At 37.5% G+C, this 23848-nt stretch overlaps 1 protein-coding gene and 1 long non-coding RNA gene across 5 annotated transcripts in view; one reads left to right on the forward strand and one right to left on the reverse strand.

Moving 5' to 3' along the window:
• Positions 1 to 23848, reverse strand: part of Vav3 (vav guanine nucleotide exchange factor 3) — a 353521-nt gene that overhangs the window by 24228 nt on the left and 305445 nt on the right. For both annotated transcript variants that reach the window (XM_052179412.1, XM_052179410.1), the window contains exons 21-24: positions 15149 to 15214; positions 10412 to 10446; positions 3499 to 3615; positions 2838 to 2925 (exon numbers count right to left, since the gene is read on the reverse strand). In XM_052179412.1, the coding sequence (XP_052035372.1) occupies positions 2838 to 2925; positions 3499 to 3615; positions 10412 to 10446; positions 15149 to 15214 (306 nt within the window). The remainder of the gene's footprint in view (positions 1 to 2837; positions 2926 to 3498; positions 3616 to 10411; positions 10447 to 15148; positions 15215 to 23848) is intronic.
• Positions 1272 to 17548, forward strand: LOC127682784 (uncharacterized). 3 transcript variants are annotated; one of them, XR_007977426.1, is made up of 6 exons: positions 1272 to 1398; positions 1700 to 1918; positions 3345 to 3548; positions 8708 to 8854; positions 16465 to 16577; positions 16728 to 17548. It is a non-coding gene; the product is annotated as an uncharacterized LOC127682784 (long non-coding RNA). The 3 variants fall into 3 exon arrangements; XR_007977424.1 differs by having other exon boundaries at positions 16465 to 17548; XR_007977425.1 differs by lacking the exon at positions 1700 to 1918 and having other exon boundaries at positions 16465 to 17548.

Raw genomic sequence — 23848 nt, forward strand, 5'->3', positions numbered from 1 at the left:
CAGCATCTGGCAATTATACATAGGGCTGCTATGAACATGTGGCATTTTCTGTCTTAGGTCTACAGGACACCACTGTCTTAAATTCTCTGGCACAGATGTATTTCCTAACTTGTAATCTATTTTAGATCAATTAAGCAATTTAGAGTCATTTTTATTATAAAGTCTCTTAAAACTATAGTGATTGAGTTTTTTAAGACTCAAAATAATTCACAATTCATACTCTGAATTTTATCTTAAACCTTGTGCCTCATTTTATTAAATCATTTTATTAGAATCCATGTCTGCCTTTTGGAAAAATGATAATTTTTATCCTAAATAAACATTTAATTTAAAAATGTATAGTACATAAATTGGGTATATTGCTGCTTATCTGTTTATTGAATTTATTGAATATACATCTGCAAGAATTAAAATAAAGATTCACAATAAATTTATTTGACACATGAACAAAAAGCAGGACAAACTCCAACTAGCTCAGTGGTTTCTTTAACAACTGGCAGTCATTTGCTAAAGCTGGCAAAAGGTCTTTGCTTATGACTAAAGACTTTCTGTTCCTTGTCTTCATTTCTTTATTTACATAAATATCCTTAAGCGTGTTCCTTTTCTTATTAGTTTCTGCAGCCTTACTCTTAATTCTCCATCACGTCTTTGGAACTATTAAGGTCTGAGCCTTCCTATAAAATATCTCCCAGTGTGAAAGCAAAAAAAAAAAAAAAGAAAGAAAGAAAGAAAAAGAATCACATAGGTATGTTATGTGTCCCCTACAGTGGCATTCATGAGCAATGCACTTATTTGAACTCTGAGATATGTGCCCTTACTTCCCTTTCCAGGAGACCAGAGGAAAAACTGTAAAGGGCTCTGCTTCAAATTATTTAAATTGGGGAGTTTGTCAGCTTCAGTATAGTCACGGCCATATAAGAACTAGAGCCCATGATGGTGTCACTGGCTCTTCTCATCCCTAACCTGTGCTGCTACAGGACTTCCATCGGCTGAACCCAGGCGATACAAAGCTGAGCTGATCGGCCCCTTCCAGTGGCCATTCCTTTCATCCTTCTTGTGTGTCTTCTGCAACAGGAGTTTCTTTCCTGACTTTTCAATGTCTGCTGGGCTGGCAGTTGTCTGTGGCCCTGCAGCATTTTATAAATGTCACATCAACTATAACACTGTGAGGAAGCCTCATTACCACCCCAAAAAGTTCTGCAGATAAGAGCTCCAGCTGGCGTGTCTTGCAGAGATAGAGTGCCCCATGCGTGCTTTCATCATGTCCGGGCTGCGCCTGTCACTCATTATCTGTGTACCCACTTGTCACATCTCTCCCAGGTTTTTATTATGTGAAGAACCTCTTCTGGTCTAGCTCGTTCTCTCTTCTCTCTCACAGCCCGGTAGATACAACAGAATGTAAGTTACTTTAGCAGGGAGGATGCGTGGATCTTGGCTACCGATGTGCCAGGACTTTCCATTTTCCATGCCTGTCCTTGCTGCCTATCCTCTCCTTTTGAATTTCAAATGCCCTATTTATGTCTACAGATCTCTTCCTATTTCCTTTTCTCTCCACTCAAGACACTTCAATTTCTTTAACACACTGGTCCCTATCTTGAAATGGTTTTTAGGTAAGGCATTCAAGCTGGCTGAATTTGTAAGTCTTCTTATACTCAATTTTACCTCATTTGTAGTCCTAAGTGATTTCTGTTATTTTCAGGAAAGGTGCAGTGTATATCACTTGATTCGTCAATCAAAGATCAATGGATCTTCCCTCTCAAAGCTAATTAAAGTCCTTAACATCTACAAATGTACCCTGCATCCTGTGTCCAAATTATTATTAGTTTAAGAAACTACCTAAGTGAAAAAGAAGATTTGAAGCAATTCCTAGGAAAATAAGATATACTGTTAACAGTGTGTGTAATGAAATGTTTATGTGGTAAGTAGGTAATATACTTAGTATGAGACATTTGTAAATTATCAGAATTGATCATTACATTCTAACTACAATATATATTTTTCATTTCAACACAAAATTTTTTATGTGACCTCAACGAATGACTGTGGCAAAAATATAAACTTACTTATGCTGAGTTGTCCAATGTAACGAATGAGAGATGTGATTATACAATTTATTTTAATTTTTAAAGGGTTATTTATTTATTTTTATGTATATGAGTACATGGTTGCTGTCTTCAGACATACCAGAAGAGGGCATCAGATCCCATGACAGATGGGTGTGAGCCAACATGTGGTTGCTGGGAATTGCACTCAGGACCTCTAGAAGAGCAGCCAACGATCTTAACTGCTGAGCCATCTCTTCAGTCCCAATTACACAATTTATAATAGCAGAAAATATAAAAAAAATTACAAATTTACTTTCTATGGCCTCTTCTATGAAACAGACCTAAATGTAAGAGGCATTTTATTAATTAATTTTTTTTTGTCATAACTGATCATGACAAAAGGTAGCTGAAAGGAGAGACGGAGGACATAAGAAGAGGAATGACATAATAAAGATTTGCTATTTGCCACTAAGACAACACACTCAAACACCCATACAAACCAGTGACAGTTATACTTGGTTTGGCAGTTGCTCTGAGAGTCATGAGTACTATGCACTCTTACAATTTTATCTAAAACTTACAAGCCTCATTTCTAATGATCAATACCATCTGAGCAATGTAACACTGCACTGGAATTCTTCAACCTAGAATGCTAGGATTTTGCTAAAGCCCACACTGTAATTCTCCTTAAATAATTTCCAATGGGTAACATTGCTAAGAAACTATAGAGTTAAACTAACTTAACAGCAGAAAATGGGAATTATAGATCAAAAAGAAATAATCAATGCTCACCATTAAGCTTTTAAATTTTCTATTTTCTGCAATGTGAAAAAAGCCATCTCTTGTTAAAATCTTGATGTGTTTTGCTTCATTATTGTACCTGTGGGCAATGAATAACTTATGAATATAAATGTGTTTTTAATCAGTAGGAATCAATAATTACCAGAGGGCATGCCCCAATAACATTATAGGAATTAATTCCAAAGACAAAATATATACTTGTGCCAATACAATGGTGACAGCTAATTAACAACATGTATTTACTAGATGGGCTGAAGATACAACCAATATTTGAAGTGAGAGAAAACTTTGATCTGACTAATCACTATGCTTAATTTACTTAGTAAATTTAGTTTGGAAGTACAAAAAAAAAAAAAAAAAGGAGCCAAAATCTAGTAATTTGTATTCTTCGAATTTACTAGAAATGCACACATATCAAGTCAACAAAATATAATGTTATGAAAGAAATCTATTATGCCAATTAGCAGCCTATAACACCCATTACTGTTTTCCTCACAGATATTTTCCAGTATTAATGAACTGTCTGGATAAATGCATTATTTCTGCTGCAATTAGAACCTTGGTTTCCAATTTCAGTGCTATATGTGTCACATGACCTACACAGTTATGAACACAGGAAATCTATGTCTACAAAAGCACTTGTCCTACTTACTTAATGCTAATTGCATATTCTCCAGACTCTTTGGTCCTGTGCCTTACAAGGTAAGTACTATTCACCCTGTTAATAAGTTCAGTTTCTGCTTGCAATCTTTCCATTGGGCCAGCATACCTGTGAAAAGACAGAAAAATTAGATGGATGTATCTGAAAAGAGAAGCTAAATATAAGTATTTGTCATGGCTTTATGTATATGCTAATTACATTGCTTTTACATAATAATTTGGAAAAATCTCTTTAATATGTCTAAACACAAATATGGTACAAGGTTAACATCAGCAAAACGAAGGATGCCTAAAAAGCCAGTGCGGGCCAGGAAACATGAGATAGACAGAATGAAGGAAGACAAGACACTCGAAGCTTAGGAATGGATAGGAAGAAGAATTATGGGAGGAATAGCTCTGTGTAAGATACAGGCAGCCAGACAGCCAGACAGCCAGACAGCCAGACACACACAGACTTCAAGACTTCACCTTTCCTATATATACTATCATATATCTTTGGGGAATCTTTTTTAAATGGCTGAAATAATTTAGATTATTGTAAAATAATTATTATTTAAATGTGAGATCATATTAGTTCACAATTTTGACAAACAAATTTCTAAAACAAAAAAAAAACAGTGATAAAGGAATCATTTTCAAAAGCATATAATTTTCAAAACCAGAGTTCAAGTTTCCCTAGACTATATGGGCCTTAAGCACAACCAAACTCCATCAAACAATAACAATCATAGTAAAATATCTAAACTCTAAATTAAATTATTCTTGCATGACTGCTCACGTCAAATGTAAGCACTTCACACAGTAGCAAGGATCAACAATCTGGAACAACAGAAATTAAAAGGAAACTACATTTGGTCTGGTTCTTTTCATAAATTAATTCATAAATTTCATTAATTCATAAATTAATATTCAAGTAAGGCATCTGACTCATGTATCAAATCATAAACTCAGCATAAATGTATGCTTTAATCTCTACTATTTGTTTAAGTGTACACAGTAGACATTTAACAAAAGTTCATGCTGTCAAATGTTTATAGGCAGTCTTGGATCAGGAATAAAGGGAAGTTCGTGGTGTTTTGTACCAATGACATATTTTTAAGGCAGTTGTAACCTATGACCTGTTAAGATCTAGTACAGTCTGCTTCGTGCTTATCTCATCTGCCTGATCTCTTCTAATCCCTGCATCTCTTCTCTCACCCTTCTGTATATCTTGTCAGCTCCTGACCGTAAGGTCCCTCATAGACGGAGCTCTTGTGTGAATGCACTCTTCCATCAACACAGCTGATTTGTTGTTCAGGTTTAGAGACTCTTCCTGCGCATCCATCTTAAAGATTGTCCTGCATGCAACCCTCTCCATCATTCTAACTACTGTCTGGCCACCACAATGTGTGTGTGTGTGTGTGTGTGTTAATCTACTTAAAGTATACTTTTTTCTGCCTCATTTTTTTAATTTTATTTTTCCCTTTTTTGGATATTTTCTTTATTTACATTTCAAATATTATCCGCTTTCCAGGTCTCCCCTCTAGAAACCTCCTATCCCACCCCCTCCCCTGCCTCTAAGAGGGTTCTCCCTCACCCACCTACCCATCCCACCTTCCTACCCTCGAATTTCCTTACACTGGGACATTGAACCCCCTCAGGCCCAAGGGCCTCTCCTCCCACTAATGTCCAACAAGGCCATCCGTTGCCACTTATGTGGCCGGAGCCATGGGTCCATCCATGTGTACTCTTTGGTTGGTGGTCCAGGCCCTGGGAGCTCCAGAGGTGTCTGGACAGTTGACACTGTTGTTCCCCCATGCTTCTTCTCCAACTCCCCCATCAGGGACCCCACACTTTGTCCAGTAGTTGGCTGTGAGCTTCTGTCTCTGTCTTTGTCAGGCTCTGGCAGAGCCTCTCAGGAGACAGCTATATCAGGCTCCTGTCAGCAAGTACTTCCTGGCATCTGCAATAGTGTGCAGGTTTGGTGACTGTATCTGGGATGGATCCCCAGGTGGGGCAGTCTCTGGATGGCCTTTCCTTCAGTCTCTCCACACTTTGTCTCTCTATTTCCTCCTGTGAATATTTTGTTCCCCCTTCTAAGAAGCACGGAAGCATCCACACTTCGGTCTTCCTTTTTCTTTAGCTTCAAATGGTTTGTGAATTGAATCTTGGGTATAACAAACTTTTGGGCTAATATCCACTTAACAGTGAGCACATAACATGTATATTTTTTATGACTGGATTACCTCACTCAGGATTATATTTTCAAGTTTCATCCATTTGCCTAAGAATTTCATGAATTCATTGTTTTTTATAGCTGAGTAGTACTCCATTGTGTAAATGTACCACATTTTCTGTATTCATTCCACTGTTGAGGGACTTCTGAGTTGTTTCCAGCTTCTGGATATTATAAATAAGACTGTTATGAACATAGTGGAACATGTGTCCTTATTACATGTTGGGGCATCTTCTGGGTATATGCCCAGGAGTGGTATAGCTGGGTCCTCAGGTAGTACTATGTCCAGTTTTCTGAGGAGGCACCAGACTGATTTCCAGAGTGGTTGTACCACCTTGCAATCCTATCAGCAATGGAGGAGTGTTCTCTTTCTCCACATCCTTGCCAGCATCTACTGTCACCTGAGCTTTTGATCTTAGCCATTCTGACTGATCTGAGTGCAATAATCTTTTAAAAGCAATGAAAAGCAGCATCTATCATATGAGCATTATATTCTAAGTCCTAGGTCGAATATTTAGCCAGTTTTTCTTTATTTCTACATAGATATTTTAAATAACTGTATTTATGCTACAACTTCTAACTCGGCATAAGCAAAAAAAGCCAATTTTCTCCTGACATAAGCCTATTCTGTCACAGACTACTGTCTTTCTGTAACATCTGCAAACACAAGGCATTTTCTGGCCCATTTTGAGCAGTGCAGATGTTTTAAAATATTTGACTTGTAAAAAAAATAAGCATGGGAGTTTGTAAGGTTTTTTTTTTTATTCTATTCGATATTTTCTTTAATTAAACTTCAAGTAATTTCCCCTTTTCTGGCTCCCCACTCCCCGAAAGTCCTATAAGCCCTCTTTCCTCCCCCTGTACCCCCATCTACTCCTTCCCACTTCCCTGGTGTGGGTTGTTTCTATCTTCCATGTTTCTTTCTAAATTCTCTGCATAAACTCTCTACCATTGTATTTTCAGTGGTATATACTCTACTTGTAAAGTTCTCACTTTTAACCCAATGGCTTCTGAGTTCCCCACTCTCCCAAACTAACTGATTCTTTCTCCCTCTAAGCCTGCTGCCTGCTCAACTCCTGGATTCTGCATTTTCGTTTCTTTGGATTAATAATCAATCCTCAGTTTTCTGTAAATGGAGTATGATATGTACCATTTTAAAGGACAACATTTAGGTAAATACTTCATTTTACCCAACACTTAATTTGTAGTTTGGTTGACTAGAGGATCCACAGTGAGAAATGATTTTGTCTTTTAAATATTAAATGGTGTTATATTGTTGTCTTTTAACTTCTAATTAATTTCAGACTCATTAGACATGCCCGGATATTTTCTTCCTTGGAAGCTTTCAGATTCCATATTTTACCTATTAGAAAATTTTAACGATAATGTACTTTTTATGCTTTCAGAAGTGTCTCCAAAAAAGTAGACATGGAATTCAACTCTGGGAAACGTATTATTTCTTTAGTAATTGATGCCCTTGGGCATTTGTGTGTGTGTGTGTGTGTGTGTGTGTGTGTGTGTGTGTGTTTCCAGATTTCTTATGAGTTGAAAATTAGCAAACATTCATGCCAATTATCTATTTTTAAAAATATTTCTCCCATCATTTCTTTCTTTGATGTTTTTGAAAATTTTCTCAACCTTATATATTCCCAAGCTTCTGTATTACTTAATTTTTAAAAGCTTTCCAATTCTCAGATCATTCCTCTTACAAAGATTTGTTACATACTTGTTTTCCTCAAATGTCTGCTTTCCATTTATTGCTTGTTCACGCATAAGGAAGCAGAATCTAGGAATGACTGGGGATCCTGCGTGCGCAGGTCCAAAGGTACCACTGGGCAGACGTCTGCTAATTTGGCAAAAATCTGATAATTGGGCTGGGAACTATCCACATGTTAGGGGTTTGGATTCTTTACTGAGTTCATTCAGGGATTTTTTTTTTCTTTTCTTATTTTTGCATTGAAGGAAAGGGTGCAGAGTGAAAAAAATTACTCTCATGTCAGAACTAAGTTATATGAAGGCAAAGGGTTTTACACCTTGGATTTAAAGACTTCCTTAGCATGAGTGGTTTTCAGAACGGCCTCTCTGCAGCCTCTGCTAGGCTAGCCTTTCCAAGTCAAAACCCTGTGTGTTTCTGTTTCCCCATGTAATACACATAACAACATTGTCGCTTGGCAAAGAGTAAAAAGCCAGGTTATTTGACTACGGGGAAAGGGCAACAGGGACTTGGCATCTTCCACATTCAGTCCTAAGATTCAAATTCATCCCAACATTTCATATATTTCATATATAAAACAAGGGCAATTGAAGGCAGCCTTTTTGATTTTCTCTTTTATTTCATGGTCACTAGAAGTAATAGTCACTTGGTGGGATCAACCTACTTTAAAAATGGAAATAATTAACAAATAAAATAAATGGATGATGTTGAGCCTCATATTTCTAAAATTCAAAGTTTTCATACGTGGTTGATAATTTTGTTTCCATGTTCAAGATATTTCACATAAAACTATCTTCCTAATTTGAATGAACTGTCTAGAGTACTCAAGGAAAGAAATTTAATCTAGGATTTTTACACTGCAATGTCTTTGTTAATTCCTGTATTTAAGGTGTTTTCAGTGTCTTGGCATCTCGATTTGTTTTAATTTTTAGGAATAATGTTATTCTAACTGTATATTCTTTTAACTGAATTTTACATACTTGGACGAATGACTTAGAAAAAGAAGAAGTACAAACCTGTCCACCCTCTTGTGTCCAGAGAGTTGGCAGGTACCTGCCCACATTATTTAATAAAACACATGTGGTTGGTGATAGGATTTGTTTCTAAAATTATAAACCTTTTAACCATAAAATCTAGTTGCATGAAAATATAAGCCTTCATTTCTGTTATTAATTTGGTTTTAAGTTCCATAGTAACAAAAATTTCAAAATTGTCCTCAGAGATATTAAAATGCAGCAAAGATTCCTAATTTGATCACAATTTCTTTGGCAGGTTCAGTGTCAAAGCCAGGACGAGTTCAGCAGAGAGTGTAGGTAATGACAAGGAAGGCACAAGTGACAGTTGGAAAGCAGCAAGCGGTCTGAGGAGAATTCCATGCACTGGAAAGTAAGTGGCCTGGCCACAGACCAAAGCAATCAGGTATATATATATATTACAGATATTTAGGTGCTGCCAACATTTGCAAACTGAATTAGTCCTATATCCCCTCAAGATACCATATTCATGTATGTATTCAAGTCATATATCTGGGAACATAGACAAATATCAGGGGGAAAAGATTCATTCATCTTCAGAGAAGCCAAACATAAATCCGGGGAAACACATGCAAAACAGTACACTGCTGAAGTTTTATATTTTGAGGGGCAAGATAGCAATGTGACAAGGTCACCATGTGGAGATGCGGAGTGTTCAGGCTACAGCCCACTGGTTACACTGACTTCACTCTTTTCTCTGTATGTAATAACAATGACAGTAACATCTTCCATGCAGAAAGTTTTGGGAAATTTTTGTTACATAGGAAAACACACTTATTCAGGACAAATGGAAATTGGAAATGGTTTATAGCCTCATGTTTAATGTGCAGTAAAATGTGTAAAGTGGTAAGTGGGTATAAAATACTCAGCATATATGACTTATTATGATCTGATGACATCTTCACTATTCTGCTTCTTATGTAGAGCTTTAAAGTTGAAACTATAATAATAATAATAATAATAATAATAATAATAAAATAACCATCACTGAGCACTGCCATCTTTGATTCTGCTCCCTCCTCTACCTCCTCTCCTGGTACATAGGCTTCATCTTCACCTGCTGTATTTCTCCTAGTTGAAACATTTCCCCCAGGAAGGAGAAAGGGCCCATGAGTCTCATGACATAAACTAAAGGTCACACTTCTGAGAGAAGAGAGTCTTTGCCTATTCTCAAGGGCCCCTTCCAGCAGTCTAACATGGAGTAAGCAGCGGTGGGGAGAGGGAGATGGAATAACTGAACTACAAGGAAGAGATTCTTAGACCGTTAGGCTGGGCCCAGCACTTCTGTGTTTACAGAGGTAATCTGGGTTGAGCTTGGATTTCCACTGATATGGTTGCTTTTACGCTATCCCTCTTCCTTGTAACCCCTCCTTGAAATGCCAGGAAAAATTCATCCCTTCACCAAGCTGGACAGTGGTCAGTCACCACTTTGGCTGGTTGTGGCCTCCCTTTTTGTGAGGAGTAGACAGACATGTATGTTCATCTTCTTGGTAAGATATGTCACACAACAAGGCCGAAATCAGACATGGTTATCTCTTATTCCACCATCCTACACTGGAAACTACAATTTTGGATACCATCCTTTTAAGGTAATTCTTAGTTTTACATACTATAATTATTTTTTTCTTCTCTGCTTCTTGAGTTTTATCTTTCCAAAATGTGAACCACATCATGATATATCCCATTTCTTTCTTTCTGTGTCTGTTATAGACATTTATGATCCAGTGCACTCACATGCACACACCTACAAACACCATTAACCAATCACGATACAGAATGGGGAGCAGTATACAAATTCATTACGGTGTTTTGTTACACATGAAAACTACCTTTAGCCAGGACAAATGGAAATGGAACATGGTTTACAACCACACATTTAAGGTGTCCTCGAGCCAGGAGTACGGTATTTCAACTTAGCAGCATAAACATTTTTAATACTTACCAGGGTTGGCAAGAATAATCTACTGGTTTAGGTACCTAGGACATAAAAAGGCAAAAATAGATTAAGTTTACTTAAGGGTAGCTTTTAGAAATCAATCATTAATTTAGTTCAGCTGAGTCAGCCCAATAAAACCCGTAAGTAGCACAGGCCCAGGACTACCCGCTGGCAAGTTTACACAGAATGAATCATAGTATATGTCAGATAAGTAGAAAATAATTCATTTTGCTTTATTTCATTCTTCCATGCATTTTTCTACTATACCTTCAAGGGAAGAGATAGCAGAAAAATATGAACTAGAAATTTTCAACATTTACTACAAGACAGTCCAATCCAGCCTAGAAAGCTAAAATGAAAATGTTATTAGGGAAACGAAATAGCACTTCCCTTCCCTAAGACAAACAAACAAAGACACGCGAAACAAACAGTACATGCTGGATGTGGATGCTGTTTTGTAACAAGAATTCTAAACTCCAATTTTAAAATCTTCCAACAAGAAAATGTTTTATCTGTTAAAAAATATGAAAAATATCCACATTGTCCATTTTTTTATAGAGAGACTTGCACAAGTGAAAATGTTATATTTTGTGTGCAAATAAAGTCTTCTAGCTGATGGCAGCAACTAGAAAATGAAGAAAGCCCAAGAATGTATAGTAGTAGTCAAAAAATACACAATAAAACACATACCACAGAAGAGGTGGCTATTTACAAGCTATTGAGGAAAAGATAGAATATAGATCGTCTGCTTTGAGTTTGAAAAACCTTCATGAATCAGCCAACTTTTGACAGATTCCATGATCTTTTACATTGGATAAGAGGGGAAGAAGGAAGAGAGGAATGGGTAAGAAATTCTACACATTTCACCTGTGGTCTCTCTCCTTTGTTTGGAAAAGAGTGTATATCTAAGAAATGAGGAGTGACATATAATTTCAAAACAGACAAACAATTGAGGCTATTCCATCCCAAAATTCCCCAGAGGAACCTTTGCTTCCTCAGTGGGCATGTTTTGTTATGTGAGATCCTCGATACTGTTCCATTTCGCTTTCTGATGCTGTAATAAAACACTGACAAACAAACAAACAAAAGGCTAAGGGGAGCAAAGCATAATTATCTTGTACTTCCAGATCATAAGCCATTGTTTAGGAAAGTTGAGGCAGGAGCTCAAGGTAGACGCTTGAGCCAGAAACCAGAGAGTCTGGTTGCTTGCTGGCTTGCTCTCTGGCCCGAGCTTAGCTAGCTCTTTGACACAGCCCCAGTACCCCTGCAAAGAGGTAGTGCTGCCCACAGCCAATAATACAACCGCTCTCAGATCCCTATAAACACAGGGATCCCATCATTAAAACTGAAGTTGTGGATTCTTATATTCCCACAAAGCATGCGTTTTGTCTCAAAGCAGGAAGCTAACTGGTTGTATTCTAACTTTAGATGGTTTTCTGTAATAAGCAGTTGAAGGTGTCTCAGTTAACTTCATTTAGCCCAAGATGAGGAGATCACCAATTCACTGCTCAATCAGGGCTTTCATGTTTATACACAGAGCTTGTGGTTTCTCCTTTCTAGGACTCCATCTTTTCTATCGTTTTCTCTCATGACTACTGTGGTGCTTCAAATTCCATACTCTGGTTCTTCAAGGCAGAGAAGTATATGATTCCTATCTTAAGGATAGCCACGCTGAATGCCTATACTCAAGCCAAGCTACTCAAAAGCACTCCCACTTCTACGAGTCAACATTTTTGCTAGCTAGTAGCCTCAGACAACTTTTCATTGCTGTTTAGTATTTATTGGTTACTTGGGAACCACTAAAATGGTAGCTAGTCCCAGACTATCAGCAGTAGAAGCGTGTTACTTCCAATTACAGCTGTTTTTAGCATTGCATCCAATTATCAATGCTTTTTCCTGGAATTTGTCTTTTCTCTCAAGTTGGAGTTAATGCCATCTTTAATATACCAAAGTTTCATTAAAATATATCTAGTTATTAATTAATTTTAAATTACTCATCTTGATTTTTAAAATTAGTTTAAAGTTCTTGTCTGTGATCTATTTGACTACTGCTTTTCTACAATTACCTTTAATCTCTTCAGTTTGCTACATTTTAATCTTATCATTTCATTCTTTGATACAGTTTTTTACTGCCTCACCTATGGAATCATTTTAGAAACGTCTTCAGATTTCTCTTCCAATTTTCTACTGAACCATGTTGGATAGGCCATCTAATATACCTATTAAGATCTTTGCTTCAATTACTACATCTGAGTCTTTTATAGTCAAGCCCAGATAATCATAAAGTGTGATAATCTCTTCTTTCCTTTTTAGTTTTCAGTTATGTTAAATATAGAATTTGATTTAGATATCTTGTCCTGTGTCTGCTACATGAACATAACTCTGTATTTTAATTCTGCTAACCTTAGCCGAAGGTGGTCTATTTCCTCATCAATTGGATGATTCCAACATGTGGATTTATATTCCCTGAAGGTTTTATCTGTAACAGCCCTTTGAGGGCTAAAATCCGTCAAAGACAGAATATGTATTCTTTATTTAGGGAACAACTGATGTTGGGTCATTTTAATTATATTTCTTGCTAAGGATAGTTTAGGTAACAGAGCTCACATGACTGCCAGCCCTACATATGGATGACTTCTACACTGCAGTTTAGAAATTCTTAAGGGGAATCGCTGCCTCTCTATGTTACTAATCTGGTCTACCAGAGCTAAGACCAACAGAAGTATCTCTTCATTGAGGTAGAGTTTTCCTGGAGCATGCCCTAAGAACCGCCAGATCCACATGGATCCAAGTTTGCATTGTGTTGTAGTCCAGACTTTGTCTCTAATCACTCTGGCCCCACAAATTAATGAGCTCATCTCTGTATAGCATTTTGTCACCCTACCTGGGGGTTCTTACTAGCATGCCTCAGAACTTTTGAAGAGAAAGGAATAGAAAAATTAATTTTTTAATGCAGAATAGAATTCTCAGCACTATTCAGGGACCCCTGATTCACAGCTTCCACCATCACCAATGGATGCAGTTTTCAAGCTCAGGCAACCCCTCCTCTCTTCATTCTGCATACTTTGTTTCAATCAAGTTCTTCTGTGGCTAAAAGATACATCTATAATTTCATTACATAAGAATCTCACTTTAATAGCTTTTTATTAACTTTAAGCTTTAAAAGCATTCACATTTAGCTGGTTGTTTTACTCCTGATTATGCATTACTGTACAACTCTATAGTATCTCAAAAATATCTGTATATGATTTTTCTTTTTTCTTTTTTGGTAGAATTTATGGTAGGACTCTGTAAGCTGATTTCATTTGCTAATTATCTGTATGAATCAAGGGATCCATGCTTGCTTTTTTTTATCCTTTTGTTCATCCATTCAACAAATTTAAATACATTTTATGCCAGACTATTTTTAAACAAAACTTCTAAAACCCATGCAAGATGTTGTAAACAGAAAATAGGGCTTGGTATATTAAGTGTTTATTAGGGTTCCCAAATGTCTGGATGTTAAAAATCTCTTGCCACTTGCTGATATGTAAACATTGCTACTTATATTTGTACCTGTGAGATTCAACCGATCTATCTGTAGCAAATAGAACAGCAAATCTTTTTTTTTTTAAATTCTCTTTGGTTTTCAAAAATAATTAAGCTTGGATAAATGGTGTAAGATTACAATTCCCAAATTAAAAGGTGACAGATATTACTTGTAATATCAAAAAGAATGTGCAGTTAAGAAATTTAGAAGCCATGGGAATATAACAAGAATGATTATTTAAGAATTTTGAGGGCATTTCCCATCATAATCATATTAGTATGGAAATTCTATCACATTGTATTCACTAACATTTGTAAGAAAAATTATGATGTTAACATAGAAATGAATCAACACCACAAAGCATCTTTTTCCTGTGATAGCCCCCCATATTATCTGAGTAATAGTCATTGTGGTAGTTTGCATAAAAATGGACCCCATAGGGCCATAGGGAGTGGGTATGAGGAGGTGTGGGCCTTGTTGGAGGACATGTGTCTGCTGCCTGCTGATCCAGATGTAGAACTCTCATCTCCTTCTCTAGCACCATGTCTGCCTGTATGCCACCATGCTTCCTGCCATGATGATGATGGACTGAGCCTCTGGAACTATAAGCCAGCTCCAATTAAATGTTTTGTTTTATAAGAGTTGCCATGGTCATGGTGTCTCTTCACAGCAATAAAACTCTAAGACAGTCATTCATCCCCCTTTTACTCATTTTCAGAAAAAAATTCATTATGATATTAAATAAACAGAAAAGGCATTCCAATGCATGTAAAATGTATTTAGAGACCTGGTTGAAGAATTTGTAAACTTTTTGTTCTTTACTAGGCTTTCAAAGCCCCCAATTGAAGTTAAATGACTTCCTGTAACCTGAGTGATCAGGAATAGGTTTTACCCTCAATGAGGACAGAAAACTTTGCTCAGTACATCTACTCTGTGGCTTTGGGTTACTTTTCCTAAAGATTTTTAAACAATTTTGTAAATTCCAAGCTACATTTCCTTCCTACATATCTTTTCTTGACATTTGAAATATTTTTCAGCACAAATATACAAGTATATTCTGTGAGATTATACCCATGTAATTCCTGCCCTCCCATGAAAATATTAATGAAACCAATGAGCATCTAGGCAGTTGATATCCTGTGCACCTTCTTGTACAATGATCGTAGTAACAAAGGTAAAATAAAGTGAGATGTAGGTGAAATATCAGAACTTACACATGGAGACGGTTTGACAGCATCACTTGGGAAAAATCCAACCTCTCCTGAAGCTAAGTTTCGTCCCTGAGTAAGAAAAAAGAAAAACACTGTTAAGGACAAAATACTAAAGCCATGCAGTGGTTTATATTGTGTTGTCCAACTCAGGATCCTCAGGGTCGCTTGCCTATTGCACTCAGTACTCAGCATTCACAGGCCCAGAACAAGCAAAGACAGAGACATTTTTCCTCAACTGTTGAACTTTCAATGTGGTTTCAAGTTATGGTTATAAAATAACCGATCTACTTGTCAAAATAACATTTGATTTTTGAAACCACTGTATCACCTATGTGTCTAATAACATTTGATGCTCACAAAGTTCTTACTGCACTTTACATAACATTTATATATATATATATATATATATATATATATATATATATATATATATATATATATATATATATATATGAAAGGATAAGCTTTACAATGATTTTTTCCAAGTCATATTATAAGAGAAAATTATGGAATTATGGTTCTTTTAAGTGTGGTAACACTTCAACTCCCCTTCTTTACTAGATCAATAATAGGTCTCAATCTATCAAATTATAGAATACAGAACATAGGAGAAGCAGTAATAGTTTTATAAGAATGAATGATGGCCATTATAATACCGTACACTTCCTTAGCACAAGACTGACACAGGGCCTCCTCATCTTTTCAGTCTGCTTCTCTTCCAAAGCTTTGATGACCCCCTCTCTCATCTCCTATGTAAAGCATTCCGCAAGCTGCAGATCCTCACTGGATCCCCAACTAGCTTGCTTATGGCCCCTTCACATATCCTTAGCAACATACAAAGTAGTAGCACAAACTTAACAGAATGGACAATTATTATTCTACATGGTTATCTCCATGACTAGTCCATGAGTTATTTGAAGCTGTTCACAAAGTCTTGGTCATTTTGTATAATCTAATTTGGGTGCATAACAGGTATTCAATAAACATTTTCTAGTTAAAGTATCTTTCTCTCAATCTGATAATCCCATGTCAATCACTAATATGAGCTCAAATTATGTCACAGATATTAAAATACACCATACTTAATTTTTATATCTAGCTGCTAAAAAAGCATCAAGCTGTTTCTATATGAAGGTATTTCTTCAGTGAAATTCTCTGACCTTTCTATGGCATTTTATGTAATGAGTGTGTGTCATATATTATGTGTATATATGAAGTGTGTAATATCACAAAACAAATGGTGGAAGTGAGTCCGTTGAATTGGAAAGCTTATGAACATGCATTGACAGATACATTTAATGGTTTTTTTTCCATTTTAGTACAAAGTAGATTACAGGAAGTTGATGAATGGAAACAAGTCATCCTGATGTTTGAGGAAGAGATGATAGCTTCATAAGCAACATTTTCCCACACAAAGTAGGATCACGTTAAGGTAAACAGTAGCAACCAATAATCATGCCAGAGTAAAAGGTCTAAGTTATGATTATTCTGCATCTTGGTGATGGCAAACACATGTAGAAAGTTCATCAAGACCACATATATGCCACCCCTCTCTTTACACCTTTGCCTTCTAATGCTCCAGAGCCAAAAAGGAGCCTGAAGTTGAACGCTCTTCCTGATACGATGTCTATTGATGTCTACTGGTATGCTGATTAAAGTCCTGCATATTGAAGGAAAGCCATGGAAGCACAGCACAACATGAACTGCTAGAAGTTCAGCAACACAGCCATGAACAGAGATGGATAAGTCGCAGCGCAGAAGTAGATGTCCACACATGGCAACAAGACTTCATTTCTAAGTTTTGACTCACATGCTGAAAAAAATACATCCATATATTAAAGAACATGAAAAATGAAAAGCAAGGGTAAAAAGCTGGCCAGGAAAGAGGATGTCCTTCATGTCATGTCATCTGTGTTTAACTCCTGGGCATATAAAAGATGTCCCACAATGCCACAAGCGCATAGGCTCCACTATGTTCATAGCAGCCTTATTTGTGATAGCCAAAAGCTGGAAACAATCAAGATGTCCCACAAAGGAAGAATGGATACAGAAAATTTGGTTCGTTTACACAATGGAATACTATTCAACTATTAAGAATGAGGACATCATGAATTTTGCAGGCAAATGGATGGAACTAGAAAGTATCGTCCCGAATGAGCTATCTTAGACCCAAAGGGACATGTATGGTATGTACTCACTAATAAGTGGATATTAGCCAAAAAAAAAAAAATACACAGAATACACAGCACACAATCCACAGAACTCAAGAAGGTTAACAAGGCAAAGGGCCCAAGTGAGGATGTTCATAGCAGCCTTATTTGTGATAGCCAAAAGCTGGAAACAATCAAGATGTCCCACAAAGGAAGAATCCGACCTGGGAGCAAGAAGAAAGCAGAGCGCAGAGTAAGGGAGGGAACTTGGTGGGAGAGGGGAGGGGAAGGGACAGGGAAAAGGGGGAATATGATCAGGTGTGTGTGTGTGTGTGTGTGTGTGTGTGTGTGTGTATGTTGTGGGGGATCAAGAGTAAAGTCCCAAGGCCAGCAGAATGAATGGAAACATACAACTTTGGGAGGTGGGAGGTGGGAGGTGGGAGGTGGGAGGTGGGAGGAGGGAGGTGGGAGGTGGGGTGACCCTTTAGAATGTACCAGAGACCTGGGAGGTGAGGGAATGTCAAGAATCAAAGGGAGGGACTTTAGATAAAATGCCCAACAGTGGGGAAAGGGAACTTGGAAAATCCACCTTCTGTAGAAAGAGAGCCATCAAGTGGAGGGATGGGGTTACCATTCCACAGCAAAAACCTCTTGGCTCAGAATTGTTCCTGTCTAAAAGAACTGCAGGGACAAAAATGGAGAAGAGACTGAGGGAAAGGAGGTTCAGTGACAGACCCAAATTGGGCCCCATTTCAAGGTTATGGTGTGCTTACAGACAGGAGCCTAGCATGGCTGCCCTCCAAGAAGCCCAACAAGCAGTTGAATTAGAAGCAGATACTTACAGCCAACCAATAATCTGTAGTCGGTGATTAACTTGGCCCCTGCAGTTGAATTAGGTAAAGGCAGGCTGGAAGAATCTGAGGAGGAGGGTGGCCCCAGGGGAAGACCAGAAGTCTCAACAAACCTGGACCCCCAAGATCTCTTAGACACTGAATCACCAACCAGGTAGCATACACTAGCTGATCTGAGGTCTCTGACAACACAGGACTGCCTGGTCTGGCCTCAATGAGAGAAAATGCACCTAACTCTTGAGAGACTTGAGGCCCCAGGGAATGGAAAGGCCTGGCGGAGTGGAGTATGAGGGTGCGTGGGTTTGTAGGGACACCCTCGTGGAGACAGGGGAGGCAGATTGGGATGAGGAACTGTTGGAGAGCAGAACACGAGGAAGATAATGACTGGACTGTAAAAAAAAAAAGATTAAATATAATAAAAAAAAAAGAATTTCTCTTAATGAAATGCCATAGCAGTACAGTTATGTTTGGATAAGGATCACACATGTTCCTTAAGGCTTAGAAGTAAGAACTACTGTGACCTATCTTAACAGATGAATGAGGTTAGAGTTCCTTTCTATTCCTGTAAGACACTAGTCTTAGTATTGGAAGATAATGCATGCTATATTCAATGATTTCCATTTGAAATAGCCACCCTGCAACATTTGGAGGATTCGAAACAAAGCAGTGTGTAGGTGGGATGTCTTTGGCTCCTTGGTGGATGTGTGTGGGATGCACATTGGTAATTCATTAATACTAATGGGTGGAGCAGCTGTCAATCCCCTACACATGGATGGTACTGCAGGCTGTAACTAAGAAATAAACCACCCTCTAAGGCAATGATTCAGTGCACTTAATGTGATCATCTACCTATGAGGATTTTTACTAACCTTGATGAAAGACATACATCTGAATTTTCTTCTTTTATTCTTATATGAGAATTTTATTATGGGTCAAATTATCAGCTCGGCATCTTTTTTATGTCTATTACAAATGCCAGGCATAGAGAATAATCTTGTACTTGTGTTCCTGTCTGATATTTGTTCTGTGGGTCCTTTAATGTGTTCAAGGTCAACTTGAAAACCTTCCTGCTTCACACTGTGTGGCACCTGATATGTAGTCTGATATCTTTGTGTGCATCTATTCTGCAGGGAATCTGGCATCATGTTATGGGACGTTTGTAGATTTAACATTACCGGTTGAGTCTTTTTATGATATACTTTCTTTGGAAAGGAAAGGACCTGAGAAAATAGGTCAGGAATTGCATATGTTGAGAGCAGAGTTAGCTTTATGACTCATTAAATAAATTGAAGCAGACACAAAGAAAATATATTATAATTTACACAATAACAATTCCCTCTTTTCTGGAAAGCAGGTTGCTTCTGTAGAAAACATATTAAATTAAAATTATTGACAACTTTCTGTGATATTCCTGAATATCAAAAATACAAATGCATAGTCAGACTCTTACTTATTCCTAACTGACCTTAGATTTTAAATATTCCTCATTTTTCTTTAAAAGAGTGTCCAGTGGATCATAATGAATTTAAGCTATTTTAGATTTGCCAGTAGAAATAAACCTGTAATCTACCTGTAGAGAGGAAAAGCACTAATGCTTGCCAGGATGCCAAAGCTAAAACTGCATTTTAAACCCACAGACAAGAAAGGCTTAACATGACAGAAGATGTCCTCCAAAAATCTTAATCATAAATTGCTTGGCTTATAACTATGTGTGTGTGGGGGGGAGGGAATAAATTGCTTTAAGAAAAATATCATATCTCTTCCCTGTGGCTCATTTATCCCCCTAATACTACCTGGATTGGAGCTTTAATGCACCCTTAGAAGCAGTCGGAATGATTTGAAACAGATTTGGAATGCCAAATGTAAAAAGGCTAGATTAATGGTTAGTCATGAAAGGGGGGAAATTTCCCCTGCCCCTGTTACAGTGCCCTCAACACTCAGAACGTACGCATGACAGTGCTGTGAGCTCACTGAGCAGTTTCTCTCACATGGCTAGTGACCAGGGCACCTACCCTGCCCAGTCATGTCTCCACTATCAGAAATAAACAGCTTGAGCCCTGGGGTGGGGGGGAGAACATATAGAAAGGCCATGAATTATTGGAAATAGGTAAATAAACAGGGATTAGTCTATTGAATGGATGGGTAGGTAGAAATTAGATAGTGAGTAGATTAGATAGATAAATAAAATAATTGTGAGCACTATTTTTATAATCATTCTGATGAGCTTTGTAAAGACAAGTAATGAAACAAGTGCACCAAAGAATGAGAGGGGAAGTGATCAGAAAAGAACAGTGGGATAATGGCTTCCACTAACAGGTGATCTGTGCTAACAGCGATGGCCACATTGTAACTGTCACGTGTCATAAGATATATGTCTCTTAAAATACATAGAAAGGCAGTGGCGCAGAAAGGGTCACCGGAATAGCTTGCTTTGTTTTCTAGTCTAAAAAGTAGCAGAGCCATAGGCAAGTCACAGTGGTAAGCAATAATGATGAGATTTCCCTTAAGCACCGCATCAGGGTGTTTTAAAGACTGAAGAATTAATATGTATGGAAGCCGTTTGAAGATGCTGTGCAGTCAGTTTCTCTTTTATCTGAAATATTGTTTTCAATTATTCTCAAATTATTGTTTTACATTTTCACTGTTTAATAAAACAGAAATGCCTATATCAATGTATAACCCCATTATCCCACTGGTATCCAGGCGAATATCCTAATTCACAAATAGCATGGACTTTCATTATCATGTTGATTTTAATGACCAGCCTATGTTCTGGAGAGGTCAGTGCTTTACACAGAGGTTTTATTGTAAGCAAACATATTCCTTCATCAGCCACGGCCTCCTAAACAGCTATTTTCCTGCAGATGCACACTGGCAGTTGTCAGACTCCATTATGCAGAGTGAAGTACTTACTGATCACCATGAAGACCCCTCCCAAAGTCTACATGTACACACACAAAAGAACAACACAAAAGCTGCCCATGTTGGCTAGTGTATGAATTTGGAAAAGCTCCTGAAGTGAAATAAAGACTTGAAATTCCTATGCCTGATGCTGGTCGCTTTTACATGAGGAGCAATTTTAACTCAGAGTTCTACCAAACTTCATCCTCGGATGCCATCTTTGAAATCATCCTGATTTTCAGTTTGTACAGGTTGATCATTAGATCCAGTCATCAAAATATATGGCAAAGACCACAAATTATAGCTGATAGTTTTTTCTGATGTATACGAAATTGTTTGTTTTTAATCCATCTCTGGAATTTTGACTGATGAGAGTGAAAAATAAAAAGCCGTTAAAATCAAAAGTTGTAAAATGTATACTGAGAAAAGAAAAAAAAATGCTATAAAACCAGAAGCTGCTTCACTATACTTGTTAGATGGAGAGGAGTGTAACAGTAATATATTCTCCCTGCTATATTTGGGAAATGTCTACAGCCAGGTCTCTATTTCTTCAACAAGATAGAGAGCTCCCCAGCACTTTTTTTGTATCTTGGGGTGTTCCTTCCTACTCTTACGGGGTAATAGGCACATGATGCAATCCTGACTCATATTCTCCTGACAGTGTTATGATTTTTTTTCCTGGAAAAATAAATGAGAAGTTTCTTTGATGGAAGAAAATTAGTCAGCAAAGTAAATCCAAATAGATGAATTAAAACTCAGGTAGTTGCTTAATCCAAAAATCTGCAAAGAAGAACAAGCTTTGGCCACATTTTGCAAAGCGCCCTACCCGGAGAGAAGCCATATCAGCTCCAAGTTAATCTAGGCTCAACAAAGCCCCAAAGAAATTTGTCATTTCTTTTTTTCTTACTAATAGTAGCCAACAAGAAATATGGTTTTTCATAACCGTGGTTACTCTAATCAGAAGTAAGCAGAAAGGAAATGCTCTAAGTCCTGGCTGTATCTGTTAAATGTTCATGCAACATTGGGTACTTTTAAAGGACTTTCTACAGAGAACAGAACTAGAGCTTTGATGAAAAGTTTGATCTTTCAATGTATGCAGTGCATTGTGCTAGGCATGTGAGGTATATAAATAAATAGGCATGGTCACTGTTTAAGAATCACTTGATAATGTCACCTTGTCAATGAACTTCTTTTCCACTTTTGATATATTTTTGTAGATTTCTATAGGCTTTCAGATCACAACAAACTTATAGAGTAATAATTGGTTGTGATAAGGGCATTTGGAACCTGGGTGTCTGCTCCTGACCTCCTAATTTTAAATAAGTCACTCAGTTTTTCTCAGTTACAATATCCTCCTCCAAGAAGCAAGAGAATTGACCAAAGGATTCCCAGGGTCTCCAGTCCAAGGTACCTCCCACAAATTTTACAGTTTCCTAGTGAGTTATTGTTGCCCCAATAGTGTTTGGATCCAAAACTTGTTGACCAATGATGGTAGGGAGCAGTAACTTAATCTGATAGCATTTAGGGGCAGAAGATAAGAACTTCCTCCCTTACTCTCATATTGACTAACTATGAAGTATTTACTGAAGAACGTGGGATTGGCTGGGAAATAGATATGATCACCATTTCTTCAGGAATTTGAATAATAAATAACTAAAATTCAGTATATGACAAATTCACAAATCATTTGGTCCAACATCTGAAGGAGGTATACATGTTCAGGCTCTACTGAACTTAGAGTATTTAGTCAATGGCCAAGTCAGAGGCAATTCCAGACTGACAGCCCACTAAATGTACTTTTTAATAGACATAGTCTTTCAGTAATTGTGCCAGAATGTAGCTTACATGGCAGTAACATAACGGAAGGAAAGGACAACAGAATTTCTCCAAACTTTATCCTAATTTCTAATAAAAAGGTGTAGGACTAAATGTGAATTTCTACTTAGGTGGAAGTAGCCTCCTCAAAGTACAGGATAATCTATTCTTTGTCCTGCACAAAATTCAGTTATGCATGTAGAAATACAAGTAAAGAAAACTAACCAACAGTGTCCATCTCCAGAGCTAACAATTAGGACCTCACCCACTGTGTCAGGAGCTCTGCCAGCTCCCACAATACAGTCTGTACACTTGGAAACACTCCCACAAACCCTGTTTATGATCTATTCAATCAAAGCCAGTTGGCAATTACCCAGGGAAAGTGTTTCTTACAAGCCTTTACTAATGTCTATTATCTTCTGTAATCATCTCTCCAGGGTCTTCCTTGCTCCATTACAGTCATATGCTGCCTACTTCTCCTTTCCTGTAATTAGGGATCATGATGCTCTCAGGGTCAAAAATACTCAATATTTTGAGGCAAATACCTGTCAAAATAAAGGTCTGGTGATTATAGGATATACTGACCAACTAAGAATAGCTTTGTATCCACACACTCACAAGTTCAATTTTGACTTGATGGTGTCTCCTCATTCTATACAAGGGCTGGGAGACAGCATAGAGGCACAGATGAACTGAAGGGACTTAACCCAGGTTCCCACACTCAGCAGGGGTGCTGCGTGATCACACCTGAGTTTCGGGTTTTGTGAAGAAATGTCTTCATGGCAGGAAACTGATCTGGGAGAAGTACCTGTCAGTGCCAGAATAGGCTGACATGCTGACCCTAGCTTATAATATCAAAGACATGAGCTGGCTTTAGTGTGAATTTAGGAATCTGTTTTCTTAACAGCAAGAATCTGGTAATGTTTGTAAACAATTCTTTAATGTTCTATTTGCCTCTGACGAGGACACAGATGGACACTTGAATT

Source organism: Apodemus sylvaticus, chromosome 4 (genome assembly GCF_947179515.1).
Source record: "Apodemus sylvaticus chromosome 4, mApoSyl1.1, whole genome shotgun sequence".
In the NCBI taxonomy this organism is placed as follows: domain Eukaryota; kingdom Metazoa; phylum Chordata; class Mammalia; order Rodentia; family Muridae; genus Apodemus; species Apodemus sylvaticus.